The sequence below is a fragment of the Bubalus kerabau genome, chromosome 1, assembly GCF_029407905.1.
Source record: "Bubalus kerabau isolate K-KA32 ecotype Philippines breed swamp buffalo chromosome 1, PCC_UOA_SB_1v2, whole genome shotgun sequence".
NCBI classification, from domain to species: Eukaryota; Metazoa; Chordata; class Mammalia; order Artiodactyla; family Bovidae; genus Bubalus; species Bubalus kerabau.
The window spans coordinates 190,192,476-190,213,582 of NC_073624.1; the positions used below are offsets into that span (position 1 = coordinate 190,192,476).

Genomic DNA, 21,107 nt, shown 5'->3' on the forward strand with positions numbered 1-21,107 from the left:
CTGCAGGGAAAAAATGTTAGAGGAGAGTAAGATAGAACTTAGGGCTCCAAGGCAAGCTTGAACAACATAAAAACTTAAAAACCGCTCACAAGTGGTACTTTGGCAATACGAAAGTTTGCTTCCCCAGAAAAGAGAATACTATTTACAGAAAGATGAAGCAACAAGGCTGTCCCTTACCCCCATACTGTGGCTCACAGGTCTACCTTCTTCTTTTCCCAAGAGATGGAGAGTTGGTTTAGCTCTGGGGAATGAAACTTACATCCAGAGCTACTTGGTTCAGGGGGTGGGGTCCAGGTAATTCCTACCTGTTTTCTGAAGTCAAAAATAGCCTGAGTTGGCGTGGGCCCTCAGGCTTAGCCTCTGTTCCACCAATGACAGTGCTGCTCACAGTGGAAGGAAGGAGGCAGAGGAAGCTGAGGCTACGAGCAGCAGGCTGCCCCCCAGCACATTCATTTGTGCTGGGCTGCTGCTGCTACTGCTAAGTCGCTTCAGTCATGTCCAACTCTGTGCGACCCCATCGACGGCAGCCCATGAGGCTGCCCCGTCCCTGGGATTCTCCAGGCAAGAACACTGGAGTGGGTTGCCATTTCTTTCTCCAATGCATGAAAGTGAAAAGTGAAAGTGAAGTCGCTCAGTCGTGTCCAACTCTTAGCGACACCATGGACTGCGGCCCACCAGGCTCCTCCATCCATGGGATTTTCCAGGCAACAGTGCTGGAGTGGGGTGCCATTGCCTTCTCCATGTGCTGGGCTAGGGGACAGTTACTGATAGGGTTTGAGAGACTGCATTTCACGTGTGTTTGCACGGTATCTAATACATGTAAAATAAGACACAGAAAGGATTGAAAGGAAGCGTATTTCAACAAAAGCTCCAACAAGCAAATTTGTCTTAACAAAAGGCAGAGATTTGTGCTGACTACAGTACAGACACTAATACGGTATAGCTAGTACTGCACCTAGCAGCAGATCACCTTCCCCGCGGCTGAGCACATTTACAGAAACCGTTCCCTGTGGAAGGACTTCACAGATGACCTCTAAATGTGGGCTCAGTCATTCACATCCCCAGCACTACCTCCACAGTCCCAGCTGGCATCACTGTCAGCTGCACTCCACTGCCTAGAGAATGGCTCCATAGTGTCACTGCTTCCCAGGGGCAGCTGGCTTCTCCCTCACAGCCATGCTAGTGGTCCTCCCTCCTCCCTGCAGTAGTGGGAGCTCAGCCTCAGGACCCGCTCATCTCAACCAAAACTTGGGGAGCTGTGGCTTCCCAACACAAGGATCACCTCAAAGTGTCATTTTCTAAACACAAAAATTCCTCTAGTTAAGTCTGTAAACTACGAGCAGCCAAGCAGAAATATGCCTAAAGCTTGATTTGGTTACTGTATATGAAATAAAGCACACTTTATGAATCGAGTTCTTACAAAGAAAAGACTTAGATGCTGGGCGAGTCAGGGTAAATCCCGTTTCTGCAAAGGCGGGCAGAGTACTTGGGACTTGAAGCCTGCACATGCTCTTGGTTACAGGCCTGGGAAGCTGGAAAGACCCGGCCAGTTCTGGCAGGTGGAGCAGCAGAAACTTGTCTGTCAGCACCAGCCTGGCCCTTCTGCCCTGAGCAAGGCCTGCCTCTGACCTCATCGTCCAGCTGTCTTATAGGCTGCTACAGCCCTTGATGAGGAAGAAAAAGCAAGCTGCACTATGAGCATTTATTCCCTCCCCCTGGTTTCGGGCCCAGGGTTGTGAGAGAGGCAGGAGTCTGAGTGACTTATCAGACTACCTTTCCCTTTAGGGACCCTGACCTGTCTTTTTGCCCCCTTGTTGTTGTTTTTTCCTGAAGAATCAGGAGTGTTTTCTCAGTTGCTGTTTCAAGGCCTTCTTGCTTTCTTGTTACAGGACCCATAAAGCCTAGAATATAGAGGAGTCCAAGTCCAGATTTGCCATTATGCTGTAAAGGGCTCTGGGGTAGGGCACAGATGCTGGCAGGTGAGCCAGAAAGTGTCCGTTCAGGAGGATGACTAAAGGCTTGCCAGTTGCTCCTTTACAAGTTCTTTGCAGCAGTTCCACTGCCTAATACCAACCTGTAATTAAAACGGAGTGGTCATCCTTGAGGCAGAGCCATTTTACATTCTAAACAATGAGCAACTGAGTGCCAGAATGTCAGCGTGGAGCAATTCCAGGAAGTTCCAACCACCCAACTTGAGAACATTAACCCCACCGTCTCAGGGACACCCATCTTCAACCTCAGTAAAAACTGTCGTTTTTCTAACTGCATTCCATCTTATGCTGTCCATCCTGAGTGATTCTGACCTCCCTGTACCTACCTCATAGTACCCTGGTGCCTGGTACCATATAAAGGGTAAAGGGCCTGAAATTTATACTCCCCAGTGTTAAGCTCAGCGTTGTTTTCTCCTGAGCTCAACATGTCCCCACATCCTCTTGACTACCAGGGCCGCCACTGAGATACAGCTTCACTCAGTGTCAGAGAAGCCCACTGTGGTGAAGGGAACGTGTACCTAATACTCAAGTCCAGAGGATATGCCATGTGTGGAAAGCCTAGCCCTTAGGAAGACTCGTCAGAGTCATCACAGCCAGGGTATGTCCTGGAGCCCACAAGGGCCAAGAAGGGGCCACAGGTACTCTTTTGGGGGCAGAGTGCATCAGCTGAAGGGGCAAAACTGAGAGCCTGGTGTGGGGCAAAGTTGATGTCTACCTGTGCTTTCTTTAGCAGATCAGATATAGGAGTACAGCAGTCGGGCATGAGCCTCTCCAGCTCTAAGGTGATGATGACCAAGGCCAGTGTGGAGCCCTTGAACTGCAGCAGCTGGTGGCCCGCCATACAGTGCTGCAGCTGCCTGGTCAGGGACGCGACGTGGAGGGAAGGATTCCTCTGAGGCATCAGCTCCTTCACGTGGGGCCAGCCCAGGACCACCAGGGCGTGGAACTGGAGACCGTGGTTTTTATGTTAGAACAGAAAACCCCATACTTTTCATAGATCAAAGACCAAAAGTGCAAAAAACAATTTAAATTTTCATCAGGGAACATTAAATATTGCCCAACCCTTTTCGTTCCCATCCATGGCCCCAGAAGGGGATTGAGGCTTAATACCCACTGTGCGGCCAAGCTAAGCTTCAACCCTGGTGAGAAAAAGACAGTCCGCTTTGTGACATGGTCATTAAGAGCCTAAAGTACCCACTTGACCGTGTTTCAGTTCTGAAAAACAGAAGCATACAGTTCAAGATTAAGGTAGCACAGAAGTTACTTATATGTGCTCAACATGAGAAGAAATGCTGCCGCTTGGCCACAATGGTCAGTTTTTATAATGGTACAGCCCTTCGTGATTTAATCGTCATACTTCATAACAGACCAAAACCCCATGACGTTTCCATATTACATAATTTTGCCTTACTAACAGAATCCTATCCTTAAGGATGACCATCATTCTCTAACTAAAACAAATACAAACTAACATGACATTTTTAAGTGCCAGATCAATATGGTCTAAAGCCTCAGTAAGGACTGCGTGTAGGTGAATAAAAGACAGCTAAGTGAATGTGTGTAAAGTACAGCAAAAGCAGACAGATTTTTATGTACAATATTCATAGAATGGAAAGTTAAATATTTTTGCAGTGTGTATTTAAAAGAGAAGCTCACCATAATAGTGCCGTCTAAATATCTTTGTAAAGTTAATGTCCTTTAGAAGCGGGAGTCTGGCGGAACCGTGTTGGATGTAAGATAATATTTCACTCTGCCGTTATGTCGTGAGCCTTGTGGGTCACGTCACTGTGCTGCATGTGTAAGGACGTGTGCTTTGCCGTCCTATATTGTGAACAGCTGTTCCAAAGGCACAATGAGTCCAGGGTAGGCTCTGGAAGTTCCTCGTACTTACTATGGACAGAAAGTCCAGCGGTGTCCCGATGTAGAGGTCCCAGTGCAGGTTGTCCAAAATAGCCAGCTCCATCCTGAGGAGCTCATTCGGGGAATAGCCAGAGCCATAATGCTTTATGAAGTCTTTTATGCGTGGAATTAACTGTAAAAAGAAAATAAAAGAGGCCAAAGCCCTACACTATGTCACAGTAGCTTTTGTTTTCTTATCGCTGGGGACTGGGCACCCATGACCCTAGTAGAGCTGTCTTCCAGTGACCCACCACAGAAAACACTTCTGAAAGAAAAACCAAACCAGATCTTGGCTATCTGTCAAGTCCCCAGGTAGTCGTGACAGTGCGCAGTAAATGTCACATGGTCATCTGCTGCCAGCAGGTCTTGATCCCCAACTGCACTGCAACGCCTACCCAAAGGTGCTTTGGAGGCTGGGACTGTGCCATCTCCCACATTCACCTATAAGAACTCACTCAAAGCTTTCCGGCTGTGGACTCTACCCATTCCTGGTCCTGATCACTACCATGATTGTTAGTCATAGAGAGAAGTAGGCCTTTGAGCTTCCTGGTCTGCGTCAGACAGACTCACTGATAAAACCTCCCAGAACCAGGTAACACCATAGCTGCAAACACATTCCTTTCAGCCTCTGTTGAAGGCTATGACTTTCCCCCAGAGAAATTATAAGGCTTGTCTATGAGTAAACATTCAAGTACCAAGTGCATTGAAGAGTTGGTCCTACTCTTTTAGATAAACAAAGTATTATATAACCTCTAGAAATAGTTCTTTTAAGGGTTATTTACTTGGTTCTTAGTTGGACAAAAGCATCTTTGCGGGGCACACATTACATTCTAACAAACAGGGTTAAAATAGTTTTTATTGCAAGTTTGGGACTAGACACACCATGCCTTTTTCTGGCCCCTTGGACCTTGAGATCAGCTAAGGGGACCTTGTATGAATGGCAGTGGTTCCACAAAGGGGGAGAGGTTGGAGGGAGGGAGTAGGAAGGGAGGTTTGGGAAGGATACTGGGAGAGGATCTTCTGAACAGAAGCCATAGTGAAACGGAGAAATTCAAGCAAGCCTGAAGCACTTACAGGGGTTTCTCTTCCACCCACTGCTCGTGGCCCTCCTGCCCCTCCCAGATGAGGCTCCCAGGCTCCCTGAAGACCAGTTTCTTTGACACAGGCAAGTCCTTAAGTCTCAAGCAGCTTTCTTGGATATAGTTTCTGGGGGATGGCTATTAGGCCATATGGTCTGGGAGGCCACTTTCCTCTGCTTAGTGGGAAGTGGCATCTTCCATCAACCAATGCGGCAAGATATATCTGCCAGGCGGTCAGGCTTCCAGGTTTGCTGGGCCAGGACAATTCAGCTGTTCTATTTTCCCATTTGTGGGGTACCAGAATTCCCATGGCTCAGATGGGTAAAGAATCCATCAGGAGGTCTAGGTTTGATCCCTGGGTTGGAAAGATCTCCTGGAGAAGGAAATGGCAATCCACTCCAGTATCCTTGCCTAGGAAATTCCACAGACAGAGCAGTGTGGCAGGCTATAGTCCATGCGGTCGCAAGAGTCGGACAGGACTTAGCGACTAAACCACCACCACCAGCGTCTGACAAGCCTAAGGAAGGGACAGCAGAGATCCTGGGAGGTGTGACTTTTCCAAAATGTCCATTCCCAAGATCACAGACCTTTCAGGAAACTCGTGTTTCCAATGTTATACACCCCTACACCTCAAAAGTAGCCCTTAATCAGCTTCCAGGGATGCATACCTCCTCTTCTTCATTAACTTTTGTAGCAAGTCTCAAGGAAGTAATTGTCACACAATGGAGTAAATGCTTTTTTATCTGCAGTATGGAAGAGACACATTTGAGAATATGAGTGTCATAGACTAACCATAAAGCATCTGTGGGTTTTTTGTTGTTTTTAAGAAATCGAGTTTTTTAATTTTTAAAAAAGACATTGTATTTATTTGCAAGGAATTTAGCCCCAATTTTCGATGTGACCAGTGAAAACCTCCTGGTTTCAGAACCACAGATGACTAGTCAATAGCTCTTTGTTAGAAGACTGACTGGAGATGGGAAATACAGCATCATCTCAGGGAACACACAGCCCCCTCCTGGCCTCAGGCTGACCACTGATGGCCACACAACACGGAACCAGACAGGTAAGGTGGTAGGATTTTCCAATTCCAGTTCTATTCTTGGAGCCATTGACTTAATTTATAATGTTGGGTTTGAGCACCTGGGATGGCTCCCCTGTCAGGTAGCAACAGGAAACAAAGGTCAGTTTCCACACCCAATCATCTGTCACCATCCCTCATAACTCCCCTACCTTTACTGAAACTATGAGGCGGCTGAAGATGGAGAGAGCCAGGTTAAAAGTGGTCTGAGAGAAGTCAAAGATGTTCTCAACTCTCAGGAGCCACAACACAACTTCCCTGAAGGCTTCGCAAATCTCAGCCTGCTGAAAGGAGGAGGTGGGAGAGAGTAGAGAAGGTCGTCGGTCTCAGTCCATCAGTGGCTGGTCCAGAGGGGTTGTAAGAAGCCCCTTCACCCTAAATAGCGGTCACGTAAAAGGGTCTCTCTCGTCCAGTTGCACCCCCATTCAGACCCTCTCCTTCCTGCGCCCGTTTTTTGGGTCTTCAGCCGAATTCCCCAACTCAAGCCCTTTTCCAAAGCCCTCTAGTGAAGCACCGTTTCAGTGAGATAAGCTGGGGAATCTCGTGAGAGGGACGCACCTGGGGAGGCTGCAGGCTCCAGGGTGCGGTTCACCTGGTCGCGGGTGCACGTGGAACCCGGCCTCGTCCCGTGCGCGCGTGAGGGAGGGGGATGACCGTGCTTCCGGGTGGGCCCCGCGAGGGTACCGGTACCTGGAGTTGGCCACCCCGCCACAGACGCGCCTCGCGGCCCTGGGCCTGCGTCAGGTAGGCGAGCAGCTGGCGCTGGTCCGGGAAGCCTCCCCAGGTTTTCTGCATGAGCCTGGGGGTGCTGGGGACTGGGGGCTGCGTAGATGGTGCGGGCGGCGGCCCCCGAGCTGCGGCGGGATCGGGGCCTGCAGGTGGCCGAGCGCTCATTCCCCCCCGCACGGATCTGGTCCACGAAGGCGCCGGGGGCCGGAGCGCATCGCGCAGGCACGTCTCCGAGAAACTTTTCTGGATCGCCGCGGAGAGAGAGACGTTCCACGGCCGCGGGGGGAGCGGACAGCGAAGGGCCATTTCGCCTAGACTTTCGTCCGAACTCTTACCTGGACACCGGGAGGGTCTCACCTCCGAGGCCGAGTTCTGCGGCGCATGCCGCCCTCCGGAAGCCATGGCTGCGTCAGATCCTGGGTCTGGGTCCCGGCTTAGCTTGGCGTTTTCTACCCCAGCGTCAGTGACTTGCAGCTGGGGAGGCCACGAGGCGGGGCGGGGCGGAGCGGGCCCAGCTGGCCCACCTCCCACTCCTGGCCCTGGGACTGTCCTGGCGCGCGGGGGCCCACTCCTCCCGGCCCTGGGACGCGGCGGGAGGGAGAGCGCGCAGGTGGGTGAAAGATTCTCTCTACTCTTACTCCACCCCACGCCCACCCACCGAGCCCCTCTTCCGCACCTAAAGCCCTAGCCCCAGGCGCAGAGTCCCCAGCCGGGGTGGGGCGGCTGGGGAGAAGGTTATCTATTGAAGGCTGCAATGTGTTAGGCGCTGGAAAATAACAGTGAATAGAAGTGAAGTGAAGTCGGTTCAGTGGTGTCCGACTCTTGGCGACCCCATGGACTGTAGCCTACCAGGCTCCTCCGTCCATGGGATTTTCCAGGCAAGAGTACTAGAGTGGGTTGCCATCTCCTTCTCCAGGGGATCTTCCGGACCCAGGGATCGAACCCGGGTCTCCCGCGTTGTAGGCAGACGCTTTACCGTCTGAGCCACCAGGGAAGACCTATATAAATAGAAGAAAGGTGGAACTTATATTCTAGTCAGGAAAGAGGAAAGCTTGCGTAGAATATATGAAAATCCCAGCAATTCCACTCCTAGATGTATGTCCAACAGAAATGCATATGTGAACCTACATGTTCATAGAAGCACTATTTGTAATAGCCCTAAACTGGATACAACCTAAATGTCCATCAATAATTGAATGGGATAAACAAATTGTGGTATAGTCACACGATATAGGGGATACTATACCACATTGTAAGGAAGAATCTTACAAACATAATATTGAATGTTGGAAGACATATAAAAAAGAATTCATGCTGTATGATTTCATTTATAAAAAGCATAAAGAATGGATCTATAATGTTAGAGTCAAGATAGTGGTTGCTGCTGCTGCTGCAAAGTCGCTTCAGTTGTGTCCGACTCTGTGTGACCCCATAGAGGGCAGCCCACCAGGCTCCCCCGTCCCTGGGATTCTCCAGGCAAGAACACTGGAGTGGGTTGCCATGTCCTTCTCCAATGCAGGAAAGTGAAAAGTGAAAGTGAAGTCGCTCAGTCATGTCTGACTTTTAGCGACCCCATGGACTGCAGCCTACCAGGATCCTCTGTCCATGGGGTTTTCCAGGCAAGAGTACTGGAGTGGGTTGCCATTGCCTTCTCGGAGGATAGCGGTTACCCTTGGGGAATATGTGTGTATGCTGCAGAAAACTACAGAACATTACTGAAAAAAAAATTAAAGAAGATCTAAATAAATGGAGAGACATTTCATGTTTATGAACAGGGAGATTTAAATTATTAAAATAGCAATAGTTCCAGAACTGTCTATCAATTCAACATAATCCCTGTTAAGTTTCTAGCTGTCTTTTTGATCCCTATATCATATCATATACAAAAATTACTGAAAACAGATCATAGATCTAAACTAACAAGGTGTTTTAAAAATTCCTATGAGCAACCAAGGAATTCAGAATGACCAAAACTACCTTGAAAAAGCAGATATATAGGCTTCGCAGTATCTAATTTCAAAACTTACTACAAGCCTATGGTAATCAAGACAATATAGTACTGGATGGACATATAGATCCATGGAATTGAATTGAGAATCTGGAAATCAACCCTCATATTTATGACCAATTGTCATTTGCCCAGGTTGCTACAATAAGTCAGTGGGGGAAAGAACATTCTTTTCCGCAAATGGTGATAGGACAGATGAATATTCATGTGCAGAAGAATGAAACTGGATCCCAATAACATATCATATACAAAAATAACTCAAAATAGATCATAGATCTAAATGTAAGAGCTAAAACTAGAAAACTGTTAAAAAAGAAAATCTTCATGTCTTGAGTTAGGCAGTGGTTTCTTAGATTTGCACCAAATGTACAATAAAATAAACAAGAAAAGAAAATTTTGGAATTGATCAAAATTTAAAACTTTTGTGCTTCAAAGAGCAGCATCTAGTGATTCAAAAGACAACACACATAATAGGAGAAAGCACATGTATATCATGTATCTGAAAAGAGACTTGTATTTAGAATATACAAAGAATTCTTACAACTTAATAGTGAAAAGGGCAAAGAATTGATTAGACATTTCTCTGAAGAAGATATTCAGATGGTCAAAGAGTGTGTGAAATCATGTCCAACATTACTGATCATCAAGGAAGTACAAATAGAAACTACAATGAGATGCTATTTTACATCAGCAGGATGGTCATAATAAGCAATTCAAGACAACAGCAGGTGGTGGCGAGAATGTAGAGAAAATTGTAAACCTCATACACTGCTGGTGGGAATGGAAATCCTCTTACACTGCTGGTGGTACAGCCACTTTGGAAAACAACTTGATAGTCCCTCAAAATGTTAAACGTTAGCGTTACTAAATGATCCATCAATTTCACTTGTAGTATATACCCAAGAGAAATGAAACATGTTCACAAAAACTTACTATCCATAGTACCAAAAAGTAGAGACAACCCAAATGTTCATCAATTGATAAATAGATAAAAATGTGGTATATTCATACAACAGAACATTATTCAGCCATAAAAAGTAAAGGATTATTGTTATGTGTTATGATAGGGATGATGCTTGAAAATATTATTCTAAGTGATAGACATCATTTCACAAAAGGTTACATATTATGTAATTCTATCTATATGATAAGTCCAAAATAGGCAAATCTATAGATACAGAAAGTAGGGATGTTGCAAGGGGGAAGGGGGAGTGATAGCTATAAGTGTTTCTTTTGGGTGTGATGAAAATGTTTAAAATCAATTGTGGTTATGGTCACACAGCTCTGTATACAGTAAGAATCATTGAATTGTGTAAATTGGTAAATCTCAATAAAGCAGATATATATTCTATCTATCATGTATCAGAGAGTGGTAAGTACTATGGAGAAATATAAACTAGGGAGGGAAGATAACAAGGCTGGGACTGAAGATAGGAATTTTGTTTTCTTCTTTAATTTTTGGCTGTACCGTGTGGCATGTGGGATCTTAGTTCCCTGACCAGGGATGGAACCTGCATCCCCTGCATTGGACAGCGGAGTCCTAACCACTGGACCACTGGGAAAATATCTGAAGGTTGGCATTTTAAGTAGAGAGATCATTGGTGGGGTTCACCAAGGAGGTGATATGTGAACAAAGATATTCTGAAGGCAATGAGGGAGTCAGGCAATATTTAGCGAGGAGCTTTCTAGGCAGGGCCTGGCTTTGGATCTGGGCTTTGTTGCTGTCCATATGTATGACCTTGGACAAGTTACTTACTTAATGGCTCTATGCTTCAGTTTTTTTAAATCTGTGAAATAGTTCCTCCTATTTTCTATAAAAATGACTAATAGTACCTATTTCAAAAAGTTTTTATGTGAATTAAATTAATAATTAAAAAGGAATTAAAGCACTTAGAACAGTATGCAGACATTAAGTATTTTTATTAGCTCCTACTGCAAGCATAGAAGGCCTTGTATTCTATCATGAAACCATGCCTGCAAGGTCAGATGAATCAAGGAGGCCAAGTGGAGCTGGTGCGAGAGGGATCAGATTAGATCAGATCAGTTGCTCAGTCGTGTCCGACTCTTTGTGACCCCATGAATCGCAGCACGCCAGGCCTCCCTGTCCATCACCAACTCCCGGAGTTCACCCAGACTCACGCCCATCAAGTCAGTGATGCCATCCAACCATCTCATCCTCTGTCATCCCCTTCTTCTGCCCCCAATCCGTCCCAGCATCAGAGTCTTTTTCAATGAGTCAACTCTTCGCATGAGGTGGCCAAAGTACAGTTTGCAATAATGAGTAAGAGGGAAGATTGCAGGAAACAGGGACTGTCATCCAAGCCTGTGACTTTTATGCTGGGAGATGAGAAATCACTGGCAGGATATGAATGAAGGCAGTGTTGTTTTAGTTGCTAAGCCGTGTCAGACTTTTTGCAACCCTACCCACTGTAGCCGCCAGGCCCTTCTATCCACCGAATTTCCCAGGCAAGACTGGAGTAGGTTGCCATTTCCTTCTCCAGGGGATCTTCCCCACCCAGGAATAGAACCTCCATCTCCTGTATTGGAAGGTGGATTCTTTACCGTTGAGCCACCAACAGTATCTGACTCATTTTAACACCAGCACTCCCTCTCTTGTGTTGACAGTAGAGTAGGATGGGCAAGGATGCACTGCAAGGAAACCAGTTCTGAGCTGTTTAGTAATGCAGGTGAGAGATGGTGGTGCTCAAAGTGGTCAGATTCTGGTTCTACTTCTGAGATAGAGACTACTAGTTCTAGTTCTATAGAAAGATTGGATATTAAATATGAGAGAAAAAGACTGGTTTTAACTTGATCAATTGTCAGAATCCAGCTTACATTATTGTGATGGACTTTTTAAATTGTTTATTTTATATTTAACAGGTGTGGCATAGGTACTAGTAGGCGATAGGGAGTGGGAATCAACGTTTCAATTTTGGACATGATAAACTTGAAATGTCTATTGCACGTCCAAGCAGAGCGGTGTTCAGGGGAGAGGTTCAGATAGATCATTCTTTCTTTCACAAATATTTATTGAAAACCCACCTTGTGCCAGCTTCTATTCTAGGCTCTGGAGGTAATTGTGAGAATACTAACAAAGTTCCTGAGCTAATGGTGAGACAGGTCACAATTAAGTTGGCAATCAAGCACAAAAACATATGTAAAGTGGCTCTTCTGAGGAAACACGATGTACAATTGCTGTCGTTGTTTATAATATTTAGAACATAGCAAGCGCTAGAAGATGGGTGGCGTTGCCGGTCTACGACTGCCTCTTCTTCCCCATCGGTAGTAGCCAGATATCCCACCTCTAAATCCGGCCAGATTTCCAGCGGTAGCGAAATGGCAGCATTGCGCAAGCGCAGTGGCTTCCTAGGCGAAGGACTCGGAAAGTTCTGGCGCAGGCGTAATACAAGAGGCGGAGGACGCCTCGTGCCCGGGGATGGGGCGGGGCGAGCTCAGAGTGCGCCTGCGCACAGCGAGCTCTCACCAGAGGCGCCGCAGTCTTGGGTGCGCCAAGGTAGTGTTTCAGTAGTCTCTGATCTGCCTCTCCCGCGAACCCGTCGTCGTTGGACTGCACCCCGGGCGGGGACGTCCGCGGGGCACGGGAGGAAGCCGCAATGCCGGTAAGGAGAGTCATTCAGCCGCTGGGGTTCCTCCTCATCTCTGCGGCCTGGCCGGGTGGCGCGGCCGTTACCATGGAGGCGAGGAGCAGGCGGGCGGCTCGGGTGGGGTGGGGCGGGGCCGGGCCGGGCCGGGCCGGGCTGGCCGGCCAAGCGGTGTGGGAGCCAGGCGGTTGGGCCCGGGCATGTGGGGGTCCACCCGACCCTGGGAGGGGCCCGGAGCAGGCCTTGCCACCTTGGTCGCTGGTGCATCCCGAAAGGCCTGGGGTGCTTGACATAAAGGCGCTGTGCCAGAGGATGCGCTCTCGCTCCCAGCCCTGTTCTCTGGGTAGGCCGTCTAGGAGCGGCCGCGGAGGGTTGGCTCTTGGATGCCCGGTGGATCTCTGCGTCGCGGAGCCAAGCTCCGGAAGGCAGCAGAGCACGGGTTGTCTGCCCCTACTCCAGGCCCCTGACTCGAGCTGTCATCCCTCTTGTGGCGCTCTAGCTTACAGTGCAGAATGTAATCCGTAGGTGTCTTTGTGTGTGAGGCGGGTGAGTGGTGGGTGATGGTATGCTTGTCTTGTAGGATTTCACAGATTATTATCGTGTGACTTAATAAGGGGGCGTCGTAAGTCCAGTCATGGGGAACACTTCAACTGTGGCCGGTTATTTACGTGAGGGGGTGAGTGGTGGGTGGTCGTATGTTCGTCTTGTAGGATTTCACAATTATCGTTCTCTTAAGCAGGCGTCGTAAGTCCATTATAGGGTTATGGAGAACACCTGAGAAGTGGCCAGTTGCGAGGCCCTGGGTAATTTATCTTTCTGGGTTCTTCTTTTCCGCATAATTAAACTTTTCCTCATGGGGGTATCAGGATGAAGTAAGATAATGCGCAGGAGGCTTGAAGGACAGTGCTTGACTTTTAGCATTAAACGCTTAGTATTTGTTCCTTGTTGCTTTCTATTTAATTATCAATTTATTCAACAATTTATTACTGGGCACCAGCCACACTGGTGGCTCAGTGGTAAAGAATCCCCCCGGTAATACAGGACTGAGCGACTGAACTGAATACAGGAGAAGCTGATTTGGTCCCTGGTTGGGGAGGTTCCCCTTCAGAAGGAAACGACAACTCACTCCGGTATTCTTGCCTGGAAAATCCCATGGATAGAGGAGTCTGGCGGGCTACAGTCCATGGGGTCACGACTTAGCAACTAAACAACAACTACATACTAGGCACAGGAGATACAATATTGAGCAAAACCAGCCAGGTTCTTGAACTTGGGAAGAGAAAAGCTTGCCCTGTAGGGCAGAGGTGAAAACCACACATGTTTACAGTGATAGGACGCTTAACTAAGTGAAGTGGATAGGTGGCATACAGTAGATAGAAGTAGACTCTGGTGAATTGTCTAAATGTTGCCATGTAGGAATGCTGGCTTACAAATGTCAGATATCTATTTTTTTCAGAGAATCTAGAGATTGTTATTTTAATGAGATTTCTAATTTTTAAATTTTAGCAACTAACTTAAAAGATTTTTAGATAATAGGAGCCAAACAAAAGACATTTGTGAGCTAAATTTAGTCCCTTGACTGAGTACCTGTTTGGAACTTCTCATTTAGATACAGACAGGGACTTTAATAGAATAAGAAGCCAAAAATAAATAAATAAATAAAATTGTAAGCAATGCAGAAGAAAGAATGGTGCTATCAGGACCTATATTAGGTCAGCTCTAGTCAGGGACTTAGCAGTCAGGGAAGTCTTCCCAGGTGAAGGAGCTATTGAGCTGAGCTCTGCAAAGTAACTGAAGAGGGTAGAGTATGTTTTAGGCATAAGAAACTGCACCTGGAAAGGAGTGTGGTGAGAGGAAGCATGAAGACAAGAAAAGGCCTAAAAGAAAGCCAGTGTGGCTGTGACTAAGAAAGCCAAGCAGAGTAACTTGTGAAATAAAGCTGGAGAAGTGGACATGGGCCAGAACCAGACCTTACAGACCACTGTAAGAATTTTGACTTTTATCCTAAAATCTGTGGGAAACTAGAGAGTTCTGAGTAGGGGAGTGACATAATTAGATTTGTTGAAACCGACTGCCAGGTAGAGAACAGACCATAGGGGAACCTAATTATATGCAACGGTACAGTTGTTGGTGGTGTTTAGTTGCTAAGTCATGTCCAACTCTGTGCCACCCAATGGACTGGAGCCTCCCAGGCTCCTCTGACCTTGGAATTTTCCCAGGCAGGAATACTGCAGTGGGTTGTCATTTTCTTCTCCAGGGGATCTTCCCAACCCAGGGATCGAACCTGAGACTCCTGAATTGCCAGGCAGATTGTTTATCGCTGAGTCACCAGGGAAGCTCAGCAGTATAGTTAGGAGTCTCTTATAATTCAGGACAAGATAATAACCTGGAGTAAGGTGGTAAAAGTAGAGATGGAAAGAAGTGTGTTGAATTGATATCATCTATTCCTTGTGAATGATAGTGGCTCATGTTTGTTTCTCTGATGCTTAGAAGAGTATCTGAAAGAGTAGGAATTTAGTATCTGTTCAACTTAACTGTTAAACTGGATAATAATTGGATTATATTTAATAATTGGATTGAATTTTAATATAGATGCTTAATCATAGAATTTCAGAGTTTGAAACTTTACGTATACAAATGTTCATAAGGGTAGAGTCATTTAAAAATTTTTTCCAAAACATTTTTTCTCTGCCATTAGGCTTTTTTTTTTTTCTGTCTTTCACTAATATAGAAAAAGTAGACCATATGTGGATGTATTATTTGATTAATATCTTTTTTTTAACTAATGCATTGTAGACAAGAAAATTGAAAGTCTGAGAGGGCACAGAGGACCTACTATTGGATTCTTGATTAAAGTTATTAACCACGTTCACATTTGTTTTTCTATAGGCAGGAAACTCAGAGGAAGTCAGGGACTTTGAGCAGAAAGACAAGTCTCTTACAGATTCTGATTTTCTGCCTGAATAGCATTAACTATAAATGTAAATTAAATTACCTCTTTCCTTATTTGTATTATAAAAGAAACTATTTTTATACCTTTTTAATAAGTTTTTCTATATATCTGTAAGATCTTTAATTAAATTTAACAAATAATTATGGAGTGTTTAATGTGTGCAAGGCACTGAGGTGGCAAAATAGCCTTTTCAGGTTTTAAATTTAATCTGTCGAAGGTAAAAGTAAATGTTCTTTTCGTTATTTGTAAATATTTTCTCCACCAGATCAATAAATCAGAGAAGCCGGAAAGCTGCGATAATGTGAAGGTGGTTGTTAGGTGCCGGCCCCTCAATGAGAGAGAGAAATCAATGTGCTACAAACAGGCTGTCAGTGTGGATGAGATGAGGGGAACTATCACTGTACATAAGACTGATTCTTCCAATGAACCTCCAAAGACATTTACTTTTGATACTGTTTTTGGACCAGAGAGTAAACAACTAGATGTTTATAACTTAACTGCCAGACCTATTATTGATTCTGTTCTCGAAGGCTACAATGGTGAGTACTTTAGTTTACTTCTAAACAACTTTTTATCAAGTTATTAATAACACCCAGTGATTTCACCCACTGTAATTGTATAATTGAACTGTACAGTTTGAGTTGTAGTAAATACATACAGTTGTGAAACCATCAGTTTTATCATCCCCATAAGTTCCGTGTCTGTTTTCGGTCCTACCCCCAGCAACCATGGACCTGGTTTCTGTCTAGTTTTGCCTTTCTTTAGAATTTCATATAAATCAGATTATACACTATTTTGTCTTTATCTGTTTTCTTTGACTTGTTCAGTTGTATTCGACTCTGTGCCACCTCGTGGACTGCAGCATGCCAGGTTTCCCTGTCCTTCACTATCTCATCGAGTATGCTCAAACTCATGTCCATTGAGTTGGTGATGTCATTCAAGCATTGTGACTCAGACAGTAAAGAATCTGCCTGCAGTGCAGGAGACCGGGCTTTGATTCCTGGGTTGGGAAGATTCTTTGGAGGAGAATTCTCCAGTATTCTTATCTGGAGAATTTCATGGACTGAGGAGCCTGGTGGGCTGCAGTACCTGGGTCTGAAAGAGTTAGACATGACTCTCTATATGAAAACACCACCTTTTGTGATCTTTGGGAATTTGAATGATGCCAGTTTTTTTGCTATTAAAAATGATACTGTTAAGAACATTCTTTTGTCTTTTAAAAACATTAATTCTTTGTGCAGATAAGTTTCAAAATTTGTCTTGGATAGATACCCAGGAGTGAAATTGCTTGTGTCTTGTGGTTTATGTATGTTTATCTTTTGAAGAAACTGCAAAACAGGTTTCCGTAGTGGTGACTGAACTTTTTTTCCCGACAGCATGGTATGAGAGTTCTAATTTCCTTACAATCTCACCAACTCTTAAACTATCATTCTTCTTAGTTATAGCTATTCTAGAGGATATGTAGTGGTATCTCGTTGTATTTCGCTAATGATTAACAGCATGAAACATCCGTGTACTTATTGGTCATTTATATATCTTCTTGGTAAAATATCTCTTAAAATATTTTACCCATTTTAAAATTCGCTTGCCTGTGTTTTATTATTTAGTCATGCTCTTTATATATTGGACTCATATACATGATCAGATATGTGATTTGAAAATATTTCTCCCAGTCTGTGGCTTGTCTTTTCATTTTTTTAGTGATGTTTTTTGAAAAGTTTTATATTTTGTTGAAGTCTCACTATCAGTTTTTCTTTTATCACGTGCTTTTTAGGTGACATAGCTCAGAAATTTTTTTCCAAACCCAGGACCACAAAGATTTTCTCCTGTGTTTTTATCTAGAAGTTGTAAACATGTAGATCTTCAGTTCAGTCGCTCAGTCGTGTCTGACTCTTTGTGACCCCATGAATCGCAGCACGCCAGGCCTCCCTGTCCATCACCAACTCCCGGAGTTTACCCAAATTCATGTCCAATGAGTCGGCAATGCCATCCAGCCATCTCATCCTCTGTCGTCCCCTTCTCCTCCTGTCCCCAATCCCTCCCAGCATCAGAGTCTTTTCTAGTGAGTCAGCTCTTCGCATGAGGTGGCCAAGGTATTGGAGTTTCAGCTTCAACATCAGTCCTTCCAATGAACACCCAGGACTGATCTCCTTTAGGATGGACTGGTTGGATCTCCTTACAGTCCAAGGGACTCTCCAGAGTCTTCTCCAACACCACAGTTCAAAAGCATCAATTCTTCTCTGCTCAGCTTTCTTTTTTTTTTTTCTTGCCTGATTGCTCTGACTTAGACTTCCATTCTATATTGAATTAAATTAGCAAAACTGGGCACCCTCATTTTATTCCTGATATAGAGGAAATACTTTTTTCTTTTCACCATTGAGCATGATATATTGGCTGTGGGTTTGTCACACAAAACTATTATTATGTTGAGGTTTGTCCCCTTTAATTGCACTTTATTGAGAGCTTTTATCATAAATATCTGTTGAATGTGTCAAAAGCTTTTCTGCATCTATTGAGATGGCTATATGATTTTTATTATTCAATTTGTTTTTTTAATATTAATTTATTTATTTTAATTGGAGGCTAATTACTTTACAAGATTGTATTGGTTTTGCCATACATCAACATGAATCTGCCACGGGTGTACATATGTTCCCCATCAGCTTTCTTTATAGTCCAACTCTCACATCCATATATGACCACTGGAAAAACCATAGCCTTGACTAGATGGACCTTTGTTGCCAAAGTAATGTCTCTGCTTTTGAATATGCTGTCTAGGTTGGTCATAACTTTCCTTCCAAGGAGTAAGCGTCTTTTACTTTCATGGCTGCAGTCACCATCACTGCATTAAGATCTTACATTTCTTAAAAATAATTCGATTTATTTTTTGGCTGTGCTGGGTCTTTATTGCTCCATGGGCTTTTCTCTAGTTGTGGTGAGCCAGGGCTACTCTCTAGTTGCAGTGTGCAGGCTTCTCATCGCAGTGGCGTCTCCTCATGCGGAGCATAAGGCCCAGTATATGTTGCACATGGGATTAGTTGCCCCATAGCATGTGGGATTCCTGACCAGGGATTGAACCTGTGTCTCCTGCATTGGCAGGCAGATTCTTTACCACTGAGCCACTGGGAAAGCCCTCTGGCCCATTTTAATTTTTATATATAATGTGAAGTTGGGGTCTGAGGTTTTTTTTTTTTCCTTTCTCTGTCTCACTCCCTTTTTTCCCTATCTTTTTTGTGGATGTCTAATTGTTCCAGCATCATTTATTGAGAAGACTGCTGCTGCTAAGTCGATTCAGTCATGTCCGACTCTGTGCGACCCCATAGACGGCAGTCCACCAGGCCCCCCCTGTCCCTGGGATTCTCCAGGCAGGAACACTGGAGTGGGTTGCCATTTCCTTCTCCAATGCATGAAAGTGGAAAGTGAAAGTGAAGTCGCTCCGTCGTGTCCGACTCTTAGCGACCCCATGGACTGCAGCCCACCAGGTTCCTCCATCCATGGGATTTTCCAGGCAAGAGTACTGGAGTAGGGTGCCATTGCCTTCTCCGAGAAGACTACTCTACCTCTATTGAATTAACTTGGTGCTTTTGTCAAAATTTAACTGACCTCAGATCAGATGAGATCAGTCGCTCATTCGTGTCCGACTCTTTGCGACCCCATGAATCACAGCACGCCAGGCCTCCCTGTCCAACACCAACTCCTGGAGTTCACTCAGACTCATGTACATCGAGTCAGTGATGCCATCCAGCCATCTCATCCTCTGTCGTCCCCTTCTCCTCCTGCCCCCAATCCCTCCCAGCATCAGAGTCTTTTCCAATGAGTCAACTCTTCGCATGAGGTGGCCAGAATACTGGAGTTTCAGCTTTAGCATCATTCCCTCCAAAGAAATCCCAGGGCTGATCTCCTTCAGAATGGACTGGTTGAATCTCCTTGCAGTCCAAGGGACTCTCAAGAGTCTTCTCCAACACCACAGTTCAAAAGCATCAATTCTTCGGCGCTCAGCTTTCTTCACAGCCCAACTCTCACATCCATACATGATCACAGGAAAAACCATAGCCTTGACTAGACGGACCTTTGTTGGCAAAGTAACGTCTCTGCTTTTGAATATGCTATCTAGGTTGGTCATAACTTTCCTTCCAAGGAGGAAGTGTCTTTTAATTTCATGGCTGCAGTCACCATCTGCAGTGATTTTGGAGCCCAGAAAAATAAAGTCTGACAGTTTCCACTGTTTCCCCATCTATTTCCCATGAAGTGATGGGACTGAATGCCATGATCTTTGTTTTCTGAATGTTGAGCTTTAAGCCGACTTTTTCACTCTCCTCTTTCACTTTCATCAAGAGGCTTTTGAGTTCCTCTTCACTTTCTGCCATAAGGGTGGTGTCATCTGCATATCTGAGGTTATTGATATTTCTCCTGGCAATCTTGATTCCAGCTTGTGTTTCTTCCGGTCCAGCATTTGTCATGATGTACTCTGCATAGAAGTTAAATAAGCAGGGTGACAATATACAGCCTTGACGTACTCCTTTTCCTATTTGGAACCAGTCTGTTGTTCCATGTCCAGTTCTAACTGTTGCTTCCTGACCTGCATATAGGTTTCTCAAGAGGCAGGTCAGGTGATCTGGTATTCTCATCTCTTGCAGAATTTTCCACAGTTTATTGTGATCCACACAGTCAAAGGCTTTGGCTTAGTCAGTAAAGCAGAAATAGATGTTTTTCTGGAACTCTCTTGCTTTTTCCATGATCCAGCGGATGTTGGCAATTTGATCTCTGGTTTCTCTGCCTTTTCTAAAACCAGCTTGAACATCAGGAAGTTCACGGTTCACATATTGCTGAAGCCTGGCTTGGAGAATTTTGAGCATTACTTTGCTAGCGTGTGAGATGAGTGCAATTGTGCGGTAGTTTGAGCATTCTTTGGCATTGCCTTTCTTTGGGATTGGAATGAAAACTGACCTTTTCCAGTCCTGTGGCCGCTGCTGAGTTTTCCAAATTTGCTGGCATATTGAGTGCAGCACTTTCACAGCATCATCTTTCAGGATTTGGAATAGCTCAACTGGAATTCCATCACCTCCACTAGCTTTGTTTGTAGTGATGCTTTCTAAGGCCCACTTGACTTCACATTCCAGGATGTCTGGCTCTAGGTCAGTGATCACACCATTGTGATTATCTGGGTCATGAAGCTCTTTTTTGTATAGTTCTTCTGTGTATTCTTGCCATCTCTTCTTAATATCTTCTGTTTCTGTTAGGTCCATACCATTTCTGTCCTTTATCGAGCCCATCTTTGCATGAAATGTTCCTTTGGTATCTCTGATTTTCTTGAAGAGATCTCTAGTCTTTCCCATTCTGTTGTTTTCCTTTATTTCCTTGCACTGATCGCTGAAGAAGGCTTTCTTATCTCTTCTTGCTATTCTTTGGAACTCTGCATTCAGATGTTTATATCTTTCCTTTTCTCCTTTGCTTTTCGCTTCTCTTCTTTTCATAGCTATTTGTAAGGCCTCCCCAGACAGCCATTTTGCTTTTTTGTATTTCTTTTCCACGGGGATGGTCTTGATCCCTTGTAGTCTTGACCATAAATAGGTGGGCTTATTTCTGGATTGTCTGTTCTATTCCATGTCTGTCCTGTTTAATTTACTATAGCTTTGTAAAATGTTTTGAAATTAGGTAGTGTATGTTTTCTAATTTTGTTACTCTGTCAAAGTTGTTTTTACTTTTCTAGGTCCTTTGCGTTTTTATATAAAAATTTTAGGGACACTTTGTCAATTTACACACACACA

The 21,107-nt window shown here is 44.9% G+C and overlaps 2 protein-coding genes across 5 annotated transcripts in view; one reads left to right on the forward strand and one right to left on the reverse strand.

The window, feature by feature from the left end:
- Nucleotide 1: 1 nt before the first annotated feature.
- On the reverse strand, nt 2–7,209 carry CCNI2 (cyclin I family member 2). Its single transcript, XM_055547821.1, has 6 exons — nt 6,738–7,209; nt 6,200–6,331; nt 5,638–5,712; nt 3,883–4,023; nt 2,707–2,937; nt 2–2,074 (listed from the first exon to the last, which is right to left on the reverse strand). Exons 1-6 carry the CDS (start codon nt 7,176–7,178, stop codon nt 2,012–2,014), a joined length of 1,083 nt encoding a protein of 360 aa, XP_055403796.1. The 5' UTR covers nt 7,179–7,209; the 3' UTR covers nt 2–2,011.
- A 4,981-nt stretch (nt 7,210–12,190) lies between these two features.
- Nucleotides 12,191–21,107, forward strand: part of KIF3A (kinesin family member 3A) — an 89,928-nt gene continuing 81,011 nt past the window's right edge. Inside the window, exons 1-2 of one of the 4 annotated variants that reach the window (XM_055547834.1) lie at nt 12,191–12,404; nt 15,605–15,878. In XM_055547834.1, coding sequence (XP_055403809.1) covers nt 12,399–12,404; nt 15,605–15,878 — 280 coding nt within the window. In that variant the 5' untranslated portion in view covers nt 12,191–12,398. Of the gene's footprint in view, nt 12,405–12,884; nt 12,908–14,235; nt 14,370–15,604; nt 15,879–21,107 lie in introns of those variants that run through there. The other 3 variants (XM_055547841.1, XM_055547825.1, XM_055547851.1) reach the window with 3 other exon arrangements.

Coding starts and splice junctions, on each gene's coding strand:
- CCNI2 (XM_055547821.1), bottom strand. CDS start 7,178: ATGGCTTCCGGAGGGCGGCATGCGCCGCAGAACTCGGCCTCGGAGGTG. Junction 5,713..6,199: donor GCCTCATAGTTTCAGTAAAG/GTAGGGGAGTTA, acceptor TCCATACTGCAG/ATAAAAAAGCATTTACTCCA. Junction 2,938..3,882: donor CGCTGGACTTTCTGTCCATA/GTAAGTACGAGG, acceptor CACGGTCTCCAG/TTCCACGCCCTGGTGGTCCT.